Source organism: Ylistrum balloti, unplaced genomic scaffold (assembly GCF_031769215.1).
Source record: "Ylistrum balloti isolate Yb309-2 unplaced genomic scaffold, AGI_CSIRO_Ybal_v1 Utg370120, whole genome shotgun sequence".
Classification (NCBI taxonomy): domain Eukaryota; kingdom Metazoa; phylum Mollusca; class Bivalvia; order Pectinida; family Pectinidae; genus Ylistrum; species Ylistrum balloti.
The window spans coordinates 1,353,764-1,367,863 of NW_026782137.1; the positions used below are offsets into that span (position 1 = coordinate 1,353,764).

The following is a 14,100-nucleotide window of genomic DNA, read 5'->3' on the forward strand; positions in this document are numbered from 1 at the left end:
TTTTATGTTTGGCAGGACTTTGGACCCCTACACTATGTTTTATGTTTGGCAGGACTTTGGACCCCTACACTATGATGTTTTATGGTTGGCAGGACTTTGGACCCCTACACTATTGATGTTTTATGTTTGGCAGGACTTTGGACCCCTACACTATGTTTTATGTTTGGCAGGACTTTGGACCCCTAAACTATGATGTTTTATTGTTGGCAGGACTTTGGACCCCTAAACTATGATGTTTTATGTTTGGCAGGACTTTGGACCCCTACACTATGATGTTTTATGTTTGGCAGGACTTTGGACCCCTACACTATGATGTTTTATGATTGGCAGACCTTTGGACCCCTAAACTATGATGTTTTATGTTTGGCAGGACTTTGGACCCCTACACTATGATGTTTTATGTTTGGCAGGACTTTGGACCCCTACACTATGATGTTTTATGTTTGGCAGGACTTTGGACCCCTACACTATGTTTTATGTTTTTGGACCCCTACACTATGATGTTTTATGATTGGCAGACCTTTGGACCCCTAAACTATGATGTTTTATGTTTGGCAGGACTTTGGACCCCTACACTATGATGTTTTATGTTTGGCAGGACTTTGGACCCCTACACTATGATGTTTTATGGTTGGCAGGCAAGCAGTGGTGATCAAGTCATGGCTTGCTGTTGTCAGGTCTCCAATTCAGCTTATTTAATCTACATATGAACCAGCATAATGCACTCTTTTCTATGATGTGCTGGGAACCCACCTGTTGGAAAAGCTAGGTGGTCTAATCCTTCTATCTACACTTCTCTGTAAGTACTTGGTATGTGTACTATTCATCTAATCATAATGTAAAGTTGGATCAAAATCCAATAGCAAACGAGATTACTAGCATACCAACAAAAAGAGAAAAGGAAATTTATATGAATTCCAATGGTGACCTTGACATTTACCCTACCAATCTTAACATTGAACGTTACCCAAATGACTTAAATTTTTCTTCTCTACAATGACTATGTCAATAAACTTTTCTAAAACAAACAATAACAAAGAAATGTAGGTAAATATAACATTTGTCATTTATTCGACAGAACAACAATAAAATCAATCTTAACAACAGCATGGGCATGCATTGTGTCTCACAAATGGCAGCAAGAATGTTCTTAAATCAAAACATCGTGACATGGACTTGTTTCTGTAATAGGAAATAGAGGTACTCTCATATATATATAACATATTGTAAATAGATTACTATAAGAATAATTACATTGTGTAAACGAAAAAGAAATGAAGAGGTTCTAAATAGGATTTTATCAGCATAACTTATCTGATTTCATCAGTGTAAGGATTTAAAAGCAGCAGTACTGAGGTAAATTAAGGGCATGACAGAAAACATTTTCCTGTGTTTCTGTAGAAGTACTGAGATATCTTGGGGACATGACAGAAGACATTCTCCTGTTTCTGTAGAAGTACTGAGATATCTTGGGGACATGACAGAAGACATTCACCTGTTTCTGTAGAAGTACTGAGATATCTTGGGGACATGACAGAAGACAATCGCCTGTTTCTGTAGAATTACTGAGATATCTTGGGGACATGACAGAAGACATTTTCCTGTGTTTCTGTAGAAGTACTGAGATATCTTGGGGACATGACAGAAGACAATCGCCTGTTTCTGTAGAATTACTGAGATATCTTGGGGACATCACAGAAGACAATCGCCTGTTTCTGTAGAATTACTGAGATATCTTGGGGACATGACAGAAGACATTTTCCTGTGTTTCTGTAGAAGTACTGAGATATCTTGGGGACATGACAGAAGACATTATCCTGTTTCTGTAGAAGTACTGAGATATCTTGTAGACATGACAGAAGACATTAGCCTGTTTCTGTAGCAGTGCTGAGATATCTTGTAGACATGACAGAAGACATTAGCCTGTTTCTGTAGAAGTACTGATATATCTTGTAGACATGACTGAGGAAGTTCTCCAGCTTATGGATTAGTATGCCTTCACCACTATTGGGGAAAATAAAACAGTATCAAGATATCTAGAAGTATTTCTGAAGAGGCTCTCCAAGGGTTTTCTCCATCTCTCCAATAACTGCCTGGCATTCTTTCTCTACTTCTTCACAATCATCTGAAACAAGGCAATGTAAAAGATAGAAATGTAAATGGAATCAAAACCATTAACATCATTAATGAAACAGTCTTATTGCTGAATCTTTAATTTTCCCATTTTATCAAAACAATCCTCAATATACTGAATAGTATTAACACTCATCAAAAGTATGGAAATGATGATAAGGACCCTGTAGATCAAAATCCTACCAAGTAACTAATGTACATACCTTCCATCAACTCTGCTAGGAACGGTATTGTCTCGGGCAGTAGGCCCAGGAAATCCTCTCCTAACTTTTTGTGCAGCTCATCAACAGCATTCAGAGCTCCTAAACGTACCTGTAATCAAGGACATATCAATGTAGGCCATCAGTGGTAGTACTATTGAATGACCTTGATGAATTATCTATAAGATACAGAGGCTATTCAAGTAGATCCTCTACCCTACACAAGGACGTTTCCATAGTAATGAAAATGTTCACATTTTCTTCCTTTACATCAAAAGCAAGGAACTAAGTAGGCATTTGGAAGAAAGAAAATATGTTGCTTAAGACAACAAATTGATGTACATATTGGCACTATATAGGGTGTCATTATAAGGTAGGCTGGACCACACTGGTTTGTGAAACTGTAAATGACCTGTGAAGATTATTATAAAATCAGCTATAAATATTATCCTACCTTTGGTTCCTCATGTCTGGTCTTGAGCAGGATCTGGTAGTTTAAAGTTTTCCACAAGGAGTCATCCTGTACAGCTACAGCCATTTGTACAAGGCAGGGTACTAGGTGACGGTCAACACGTTTTCTATACAGATTCTCACTACGACCAGTATTATCGAGCTAAAATTGAAGCCAAAAGTTTTCAGGTATTTTACATCACAACATTATTACAAATCGTGAGTTACTTTAGTATTTACCACAATTTTTGTTTTTTCAACTAGCTGAGTGTACAGTTACAATAGATCTGTGCTAATCCTTTCATTAAATAGAATATTTTTAATCAATCAAAAGGACATCTGCACGGTTATCTCGTAGCTATCTGGCATTAGTTTATACTCAGGTAAGCTAGAATCATTGAATATATTTCTATATCTGCTGAATTTTCCATTTAAGCAAACTCAAACTGCGAACATTTCAGATTATCATTCAGAATAAGCTACAAGTAAATATGTACCTGGTCTACCAGTGGTTGCATAAGGCATTCAAATCGCTCCTTGTTGAGGAAACCCTCAGTGTCATACAAGAAACACTTATGGAGGCAGTCAATCACATGGACCAGCAGCTGATGAGACATTCTACGACACTGCTTCCCTTTCCCAAAGTAACCTTTACCTACAGAAAAAAAAACCCAATAGATTCAGTATTGTTCCTGTCAATTGCCTTTCCCATTAAGAGGCCGTTTGATTTAGACTGGCGTAAACCTCGGCTTAGTCTATCTATCAAGGAACGACACAATACACAAAATTCACATTTTGTGTGTAAAATACTTCACAGCTTAACTTTAAGAGCTTTTGGACAGCATATCTATAGATGATCAAAATAAATTACATGACCATAACTCTTCACAGAATGTTAAAATAAATAAGACAATATGCAAATATGCATATGTAAACAGGAAAAGTTAATTCAAATAAATTGATCTCGTACTTCAGGTGGATAAGTGTAAACAAACCATTTTGACAGGTAAAGAGAAGGCCACCTGATTTCTGAACTTCCATTTTTGTGGATTAAATTGTTGTGAATAATATACTATCTTGATAATTCAGAGGTGTATTACCTGTTTTAGATGAGTTATTTAGGTCCAACAGTTCAGCAGCATGTTGTACAAAATGTCCAGCAAACAGGGTAAAAAGACTCTTCAATTTATCTGCTAGGCTACAAGAAGGTAAAAGAAATCCTACATTATTTGATTCACAATTTTGTATTTATACATGACTATCCTCTTATCAGTGTCATAACAGCTGTGAATCATGAATGGTACCATTTTTCAACATGGATTTTGCAACTTCATAGAATTTAATATGGTAAGTGACAAAACCAATAAGGAAAGAATTTCAATGCTGTTTGTCTAATCACTTGTGTTAATGCCTATATGTTTCTATAATTCTAGATGAAGGGCTCTGTTTGTTGTCCTACTTACCTGTCAGCCAGTCTGTAGAATACTGTTACTCTGGCTTTAATATCAGATTCCCTAGTTCCCCAATTGTAGAGCTAAAGACAGAAAGTTAGAGATTAAGAAATGATGTCATATCTTAATGTATATTCAATAGCAAGTAATCACCATGAAGAAAAGCATTTTAAATTGAGTTTTCTAAAAATCTTCTTACTTTCAGTAAAAATGGTCTGAATGAGGACTCTGATAATTTCATCACCATGGAAATGATGGTCTGCATTATGCTGCCTTCTATCAAGGTCACGTCACTCTCCTCGACCTAAGTATCAGAAATGAGTGGATTACAAAATTACCATTTATTTGAACACAACAAAATCTTCAGATTACAAAAACATCAGCTATCTGGTAACTGTATTGAAATACTTTACTTCTGCATTTATTTAAATTCGCATTTGCCACAAATTAAGATGAAGAAAAATAGTTTCTCCATTGGTCATTATCGTAAACATTACATCTAACTAATTAAAAATCTCGGCTACTCGTCTTTCAAACTGCTCGGTTATGTAATCTAGGTTTTGTTTTTTGTTGACACTTTTAAACTAACTATTTTTGAAAATCATACAGAAGAGAAATTATATCAATAATTCATATATAAATGGAACTTCAAACAATGAAATTATATGTTCATATATTTTTTTAATATTATCAATCTCTGAAGACAAGGGTATGGGCTTAACTTACATCAGGGTGTTTGGCCCTGAAGTCCAAACAGACCAGGAAGAAAGTCTGGAGCTGTGTCAGATTACTTGTGAGATCCTCATAGTTCATGTTGGTTAAGTGGTCCTCTAGCAATGACATAAGGGGCTTCACACACATCTGTAAGGATAAAATTATTGAAGACATAAGGGGCTTCACACACATCTATGAGAATAAAATTATTGAAGACATAAGGGGCTTCACACACATCTATGAGGAAAAAATCATTGAAGGCATAAGGGGCTTCACATACATCTATTATGTTAAAATTATTGAGGAAATAAGAGCTTCACACACATCTATAATGACAAAATTATCGAGGACATAAGGGGTTTGTCACATCTGAAAGGATGAAATTAACAAGAACATACACAACACAACTCATGTTTATAAGGAAAACAAATCTGTTCATTTGTATATTTAATGTAACATTCCAGGCCAACCAGGATTTGTTCAAACAGTAAGGAATGACATGCCAATATTAATACAAGCCTAAAATGGGCTTTCCAAGGCTCATCTGACAGGCAAGATATATAAGGAGGTCCGCCCTTATTTCCTGAACAAACTCTGGTCCAATTGGTCAAATCATCAGAAGATTTCATAAAATAGATATGATAGAACAGCATATACAACTTAACTTCCTCTCTGATATACCACACATGTCTAAAGAATTTTTTCTTCTGAATTTACATATTTTTTAACACTTTCACCCAAATTAATCTACCATGAAAACTTACCAGATCATTACTGGAAAACTTTTCATAGCAATTGCTCACAGATGGGAGTATAACACGGAAAGGCAGTATTGTTGACAGCGATGACCTACAAAAAGAAATTGATATAAATGTATACTATGTGTTCATGTCAAATATAGTAATACAAGAATTATGTACAACTATATGTCTCCCCTGTCCCACTTTGTTCAGATAATATTTATAAGCTAATTACAAATTATACTAATATCTTCTTGTTTTAAAGGAGAGGAAAACTCATCTGACATAATAAACAAAATCTAAAGCAATCAGAACATGCCAAAAACATTTCTCAATGTAACAGTTTTTTACCAAAAAGTACGGAAAAAACAAAATTCCTAAAATGATTTGTCAGGTTCAGAAGTCAGTGCATCATTATATTATATATCTTATTGGAATAGCATTTATACTTAATGCAAAAATAAGATGTCGCAAAATGTTAGTCAAGTTTCTCATCATCCCTATTTCTGAGATTTGCTGGACCATAAAAACATTTTGTAAATGATGAATGCAATAAGGTTTCCACTATGTGATCTAGCTGAATACAAAGTTTAATTAAGTTGGGAATTAACTTTTTTGACCTAATGACAATAATGACTTATTGTTGCAGGCACAAGAAAAAAACCCACTTTTTTCCAGTAATAATAGCCTAAACAACATGATATGGAATGATACCTAATGTTTTTCAGTCTCTGTTGTGTTTGAGGTTTCTTCATCACATCAAGTTCTTCGTCCAGAGCAGAGAGGCAGCAGACCTTTAGGACAAGAACATGAATTCAATGAATTACACTCATTAATGACAAACCAAACTGGAGATATCAGTTTTATATAAGAGGCTGTTAACTATGAAATCATCTGTTTTCAAGGGGCTCAGATTTCCTTGTTTTAAAAAACTATGCATTTTTTCAATGACACTCGCTTTCAATAATAAATCTTCTTCATGAGATCCACTTGGTAGTAAAATACATGTTAATTTAAATGTTTCCTATTTCTTGAGCCAATAAAACTTGTGGATAGACAGTAACCATGAATTCAACAGAAAGAAATCTCCATGTAAATATAAAGTAAATGAGAATCTTCATAACGACTATGCTTCACAAAGAGAAGAGAAATGTTACCTGTAGAATTATGTCCTTGATGTAGGGACTGAGGAAATTGGAGAGATTTTCCACAACCTTCTGCAATGTTGTCACCACACTCAGCAGGAAGAGTTCATTTCTATAAAAGACAGCAGCATAAATTATATTGCTTTCACTGGCTTACACAAGGCAATACTATTCCTGATTAATGTAATAAGTGAAAACAAATTTGAAAATTGAGTGTGAAACTTGTATTGAAAAACAATCACTATAGCAATTTTGAGATCTGTACAGAAAAAATTAATTATGAGTGTACCAGAGATAAATCTTATGAAAATAGAGCATAAAAAATTCACAGAACATCAGTCAATGTCCAGTGCAGACTTCAAATATATTTGCGGAAAAATCTGACTGATCCACTGCAGAAGAATAGTGTAAAAAAAGCAATATAAAAAGACAGGAGTGTTCCTACTGTTCTGATTCAACTGTCTACCTGTTACTGGACGTAGCATGCTAATCAACAATAACAAGGTGAGACAACTTACACCTTATTGTCTGTTAAAATACTGGATACAGCATTTTATCAACAATATAAAAGGGAGACAACTTTAATCATATTACAGTATTTTGATTCTATGGCAGTACTTACGACAGTAACGTATCATGGTTTTCTAAACACGTGATGATTTTTGGCATGAAGGATGAGAGATGGGCAATAACATGGATATTAAGAATTTGAGAAATCTCTGCAATACAAAGTAAGGCACATGCTGACAGCTGTAGGTTATCTCCTCTTTCACTGAAAACCCGAACGGCAAGTTTCAGAACCTGAAACAAATAAAGAAGGATTAAATCATAAATCAAATCACAAAATCATCATTTATAAAATATATCTGGCATTCTCTAATAGGGGTGTCAGCATGAAGCAGAAAAGTATCAGGATGAAGCTGACAAATATCGGGATGATGTTGACAAATATCGGAATGACGCTGACAAATATCGGGATGAAGCTGACAAATATCGGGATGATGCTGACAAATATCGGGATGAAGCTGACAAATATTGGGATGATGCTGACAAATATCGGGATGAAGCTGACAAATATCGGGATGATGCTGACAAATATCGGGATGAAGCTGACATGGGATGAAGCTGACAAATATCAAGATGAAGCTGACAAATATCAGGATGAAGCTGACAAATATTGGGATGAAGCTGACACGGGATGAAGCTGACAAATATCAGGATGAAGCTGACAAATATCAGGATGAAGCTGACAAATATCGGGATGATGCTGACAAATATCGGGATGAAGCTGACAAATATTGGGATGATGCTGACAAATATCGGGATGAAGCTGGCAAATATCAGGATGAAGCTGACAAATATCAGGATGAAGCTGACAAATAACGGGATGATGCTGACAAATATCAGGATGAAGCTGACAAATATCGGGATGAAGCTGACAAATATTGGGATGATGCTGACAAATATCGGGATGAAGCTAACAAATATCGAGATGAAGCTGACAAATATTGAGATGATGCTGCTGTAAGTCAGCAGTAATGCAGTGGTGTAGAACATCTGTATCCACTACAAACAAGGTTAATATTGTGACTTCTCAAAGAAATCATTTAAATGATGCCATATTTCTTCATGTAAATGAATCACTGTGTGGCATGATAGCATGGTTATTGACTTAGATAGTGATATCACTTTGGTTAATTTTGGACAAGATATAAAGGAAATCACAGACAATATTTGATAGATGTTAACTTTAGTGGAAATGCTTAATATCCTCTGCGTTTTTTGTCATATTCTAAACTTACCTTTATAAATGTATGAGGATTATTCTCCCCCAGGTGGCGACACATGAGTTTAAGTCCATACAGAGCAGTTTGAGCATTAACAGTGACCTCCTCCACACCACCTGCAACCAGACAGGTGTTGTCCACAATACCAAGGATCTTGTCCACAAGTGGAAGGAGCAAGGACACCTGTGAACCACAATTCAGAAATGATTGTAAAATTAGAAAATTCCAAAACTCATTTTATAATTAATGTTACCATCCAGATCAGTTCTGCTGGGGCATTTCAGGTTGGATGGAGATAAAAATTAAAAGAGGTTCGTGATACAAAATTATTCTATATCAAATCTATTTAAAAGTTACTTAATTTCAAGGTTTGTGAGGACATTCCAGTTCTGAAGTAGGCTAAACATAAAGAAAGCCAATGTTAAATGAATGCTTCACGTACACTTAAATCATTTTTCTAAGAGTTTGCTTTCAATTCTTAATATACTAGGTAAATCTATTAAATACACTCCATATGTTTTGTGAAAGTTTTACAGTGGTGTTAAGTTTATGTGTGTGAATACCTCGTGCTTTGTGAGAACTTCTCGTCTCTGGTGTAAGTTGGTATTGAGCAGCTCTAGGGCCTTTCTCTGTACATTTGGAAGAGTGTGATCCATCAATGAGGATACAACCTCCACAAACATATCTTCTGGCAACAAGGTCACGACCTTCAGAATGTAATAAAAGGACCCAAGCAGATTAATAATCAAGTTATAAATGAAAATACGAACTATGGACATTAACAATTATCAGTAATTTCAACATCATTTTACAACCATATTTTGTAATTTCCTGTCAAGATCATAATGTACTTTCCAACATTTATAATTCAGATATGGTTCAGGAGTATCAGTTTTCTGTTACGACTATGTAAGTCCTTTCTCATTACAACATTCTGTTCACAGGAAGGAGTGATATGTTTATTCTCAAACTGATAAAAAATGAAAATATGAAATGATAAAAAATCCAAGTAAGAAACACCACATGGCAGAGCAAATATCCTTTCATGATTTGAACAAATAAAAGAATTGCTAAAATGACTATTCTTGAAACACAAGCATATTAAGTTAATTAGAAAATATGTAAGCTTTTGTATCAGGAAGTCAACTATTTAAGATTATGTCAGTTATTTTCATAAATGAACTGAATTTCTAAACCTGACATGCCTTGCTGCCTTCTATTCATAGACATGCATTGCTGAAGCTGAATGTATCTATTGGTCAAACCCCACCAAATTAAAAATTCAAACACTTGATAGAAAAATTCAAGAAATTAGCCTTGACCAATCACATTAAATCCTTTCCAGGTACAGAACTTGATATTACAATACTATGGTGCAAATATAATCTAAATATGTTGTTATTTTAAAAGTTGTATCAAAAGTGTGACATTTTATCTTTTGTCTTATTGAGTACAGGGAGGTCCACTAACCCACCTTTTCTAGCAGATCATACACTTTGTGTTGGAATGCTTTCCAAAACCTTGCTGTAATAGTTTCTTGGTATTTGTCTGTTGCCTGGGAAACCCTGGAAAGAAACTCCATGATATTCTGCAGAAGACTCTGGAACTTGGTGAGTAGAGATGAGTCTTTACAATTGGAAACCTGAAATTAATGTAAAAGTGTGTAAAATGACAGGAAAGAGGACCTGTACAATGAACACTGGGTAGGTATGTAATGATAAGTGTTGATTACCTGTACAATGTACACCTGGTAGGTATGTAATGATAAGTGTTGATTACCTGTACAATGTACACCTGGTAGGTATGTAATGATAAGTGATGATTACCTGTACAATGTACACCTGGTAGGTATGTAATGATAAGTGATGATTACCTGTACAATGTACACCTGGTAGGTATGTTATGATAAGTGTTGATTACCTGTACGATGTACATCTCGGTGGTATGTAGAGAAATAAGAAGTTCAACAACTTTGTACTTGAAGTGTCGCAGTTGTTTAGCAGAGTGAATCTTCACGTTGTATATTTCTGTGTCCTCTTTACGCAGTTTTCCAAGAGACTGGGGCTGGGTGACCCGCCGAACTACCTTTTCTACAACAACAGGATATTTTTCATAACAGATTTTTTCCTCAAAATAATATTACAAATAAGACAAATGTGAGATATAAAAAGTAATAGCAATCTAAAATACTGAAATACAAAAGAGTTTTTTAGAATTTCCATTACATTATAAAATGTTTACCAAAAAATTCAACCTAATTTATAATATGAAACTGTAGATCCCATACTTTTACTCTTGTGTTGGCAGCCCATTACTCTCATTTACTTTATACATTCAAAGTCTCTAACACATACCCTCAGTCTTATCATCTGGCAGTTCTTCTAGATACTTTATGGCTGCTGCAGCAAACATGAGCTGTGTTGTGGCAGGGAACTGGCCAGAGAGTTGTAAACAGAACTCCATATCCTTGGATAGTATCTATCAATTACAGACACCCAAGTATTAGTGTTACATCATCAAGTTGTTTGCTACACAACATAATACCGGTACTTAAAAAACCAAAGTGAACTCCCAACTAGGCCAACAAGAGTTAATATTGGTTCATATAACTTGATACAAAGTAATTCTAAAATACATAAACTTAAATCACAATTATTGCAAAATATATCAACTTTTATACATAATTATTGTAAAATATACTTTATATAAAGTTTACTTTTAATCTTCTTTATCCACACACAAGATTTTTTATTATCACCAAGAGAAATTAAATAAGGAATCTTTTTAACAATAGAAGTCTCTTAACATGTAGCGGCATATGATAAGGCACATGAGCACATCTGCTATGTTGATAATAAGGTTGTGAACTACCTCACGTTCAGTTGCTGGAGTATCATCATTGGACTGTGTTCCCCTGGTAACCAGGTGAGCGACCAGTAAAAGTAGGGTGCGCCACAGGTAATTATCCTCGCCTACGATCTGTACGAGTTTGGTGAACAACATAAGGCGACGGTGGTCAGGGATGTGAGGGTAGGCATCCACAAACACTCGGATCACCATGGTGATGACATCCTCCACCTTGTTAGACACACCTTGAGGTACCTTGGTCCTCTGTTCACAGGCCTGTTTACACACAACATCAGTACATTACTTCTAAAACCAAGTCTGATTTAAGGAAATGAGGAATGACTTTTTCTTCTTCTTTTTAACACTATGAAATCAATAAGATATGGGAAAGTTTTCCAGTGGTGTACTTACTGTTATAAGTGCTGGGATCACAGTCTCCAAAATACGTCCAATAATCTGTATACTGTAAGAATCATCTTGTCGTAGGATGTTGGCACCCATGAATGTGAACACAGACATCACGTTGTGTAGTAGATGTTCCTAGGATACCAACAATGTTTTCATATTATCAAATGTACATCGTTACTGCTAAATGTTACTCTGTTAACTATAGAAACATTTTTCTCTTATTCCCTTAATTGCTATTCTGATTTTGTTAGGACTGTTATCTCCTTACAACATCTGAGGTCATTACAAAGACAGGTGCTTAAAGGGACAGAGAAAGCAGACTGATTTTACTTCATTCAATATCCCCTAAAAATAGGACCTCCCCCACCTCTCGACAACTCTCAAGCCAAACATTCTCCACTCGATTCTGCAGGGAACACAACTCTGGCCACACTGAATTAGATACAGAAGGTTTTTTTAAGGATATTCATTATTATTCTTGATACAATCTTACAGTCAACGGGTAAAGTCTAGCAGCTGTTGTGAGAACCAATAAAGCCTAATGGTGACTTTGGTAGTACTTACCGGGTAAAGTCTAGTAACTGTTGTGAGAACCAATAAAGCCTAATGGTGACTTTGGTAGTACTTACCGGGTAAAGTCTAGTAACTGTTGTGAGAACCAATAAAGCCTAATGGTGACTTTGGTAGTACTTACTGGGTAAAGTCTAGTAACTGTTGTGAGAACCAATAAAGCCTAATGGTGACTTTGGTAGTACTTACTGGGTAAAGTCTAGTAACTGTTGTGAGAACCAATAAAGCCTAATGGTGACTTTGGTAGTACTTACCGGGTAAAGTCTAGTAACTGTTGTGAGAACCAATAAAGCCTAATGGTGACTTTGGTAGTACTTACCGGGTAAAGTCTAGTAACTGTTGTGAGAACCAATAAAGCCTAATGGTGACTTTGGTAGTACTTACCGGGTAAAGTCTAGCAGCTGTTGTGAGAACCAATAAAGCCTGATTGTGAGTTTGAGGATTACTTGATGTTCTTATGGTCTGAACAATAAGCTCCATGTTGAATTTCTGTTCCTCAATTGCTTCTACAAATAGGAAATGATAACAACATTCAGATTAAATACATACATACAGTATTGTAAATCATTGTTTAGACTGACTGGACATTGGCTTCAATAATGTTTTCTCCCCGCATTTTTCATTTGCTTCTCAATGATTGTACAAAAGACACACAAGTGAATAGCACCTTTCAATACAAATTCAGAATTAGGTACAGTAGAGCTAAACAATGAATTTCACTGCACCACTCAGTTGTTTGGTAATGGAACTTGCCAGTAATGCTAAGGGCCTAATTTTGAAGGCTTAGAGGTAAAATGATAAAGCACAATTGAAGTAGAAAATGAATGAGGTCAAATAAAGCAGTATTTTTTTTTTCGATCTACTGTGAAGCTGACCTGTGACAGATCAAACATTACACAAGGTGAATGATTAAAATCAGAAGCAACACAAGAATTAGAATTCTGTAAACTTAGTGGTTTAGTATCTTTCCTTACCATTCTCTTCCTGCCCTGATTGGATCTTTTGACACACATGGTTGACCAGCGACAGAATGAGTTGTTTAATATACTCTGCAGAGCTGTGCTGATCCGAATCTAACACACTGTCAATAGTAGTAAAACACAATATTATAAAACAATACCAATTTATGCCTTTTTCCAGAATCTTTCATTTATACAATATTACTTTAGAGAGGACTACTTCTCGTTTGAAATATTCATGGAATTTGCTTTAAATATCATTTCATAACATTACACACCTTCAGAGTTGTAAGCTTTGAACAAATGAATTGTCTACATGTCAATTATACGAATAAAGGGAGAGAAACTTGTTATTTGTCATCGTAAACTAAAATCAAAGTGTTACACTGTACCAATGAAATAAATCAATATTTGAAATGCTGCAGATTTTGTCTATGTTTTTTGTTGAATATCATATTGTATAAGTACTGGAAACAGCCTGGGTTCATAAGTGCTATACAGAGATATCTATGCAGAATAAGTATTTATAATTTATAATCAGTGATCATCTTAATATGATCATTGTGTTACATAAGTAACTGAACTTAAAAGAACTAATTTGTACATGGTCTCTTAAGGCAGAAAAGTTTTGATTAAACCAGTAGTAAGAAGTGCTGTATTTTCTCATAACACTGAGTGACACTTATGATTAAGATA

The 14,100-nt window shown here is 35.1% G+C and overlaps 1 protein-coding gene across 1 annotated transcript in view; it reads right to left on the reverse strand.

Moving 5' to 3' along the window:
- Positions 1 to 1,916: 1,916 nt before the first annotated feature.
- Positions 1,917 to 14,100, reverse strand: part of LOC132550352 (HEAT repeat-containing protein 1-like) — a 28,845-nt gene continuing 16,661 nt past the window's right edge. Inside the window, exons 23-43 of the mRNA XM_060214403.1 lie at positions 13,420 to 13,526; positions 12,830 to 12,951; positions 11,879 to 12,007; positions 11,492 to 11,743; positions 10,975 to 11,098; positions 10,541 to 10,710; positions 10,095 to 10,262; positions 9,184 to 9,327; positions 8,636 to 8,803; positions 7,456 to 7,634; positions 6,846 to 6,945; positions 6,403 to 6,482; positions 5,713 to 5,797; positions 4,961 to 5,095; positions 4,434 to 4,538; positions 4,247 to 4,317; positions 3,884 to 3,981; positions 3,281 to 3,438; positions 2,788 to 2,946; positions 2,337 to 2,445; positions 1,917 to 2,125 (exon numbers count right to left, since the gene is read on the reverse strand). Of these exons, the coding sequence (XP_060070386.1) occupies positions 2,037 to 2,125; positions 2,337 to 2,445; positions 2,788 to 2,946; positions 3,281 to 3,438; positions 3,884 to 3,981; positions 4,247 to 4,317; positions 4,434 to 4,538; positions 4,961 to 5,095; positions 5,713 to 5,797; positions 6,403 to 6,482; positions 6,846 to 6,945; positions 7,456 to 7,634; positions 8,636 to 8,803; positions 9,184 to 9,327; positions 10,095 to 10,262; positions 10,541 to 10,710; positions 10,975 to 11,098; positions 11,492 to 11,743; positions 11,879 to 12,007; positions 12,830 to 12,951; positions 13,420 to 13,526 (2,752 nt within the window). The 3' untranslated portion in view covers positions 1,917 to 2,036. The remainder of the gene's footprint in view (positions 2,126 to 2,336; positions 2,446 to 2,787; positions 2,947 to 3,280; positions 3,439 to 3,883; positions 3,982 to 4,246; positions 4,318 to 4,433; positions 4,539 to 4,960; positions 5,096 to 5,712; positions 5,798 to 6,402; positions 6,483 to 6,845; positions 6,946 to 7,455; positions 7,635 to 8,635; positions 8,804 to 9,183; positions 9,328 to 10,094; positions 10,263 to 10,540; positions 10,711 to 10,974; positions 11,099 to 11,491; positions 11,744 to 11,878; positions 12,008 to 12,829; positions 12,952 to 13,419; positions 13,527 to 14,100) is intronic.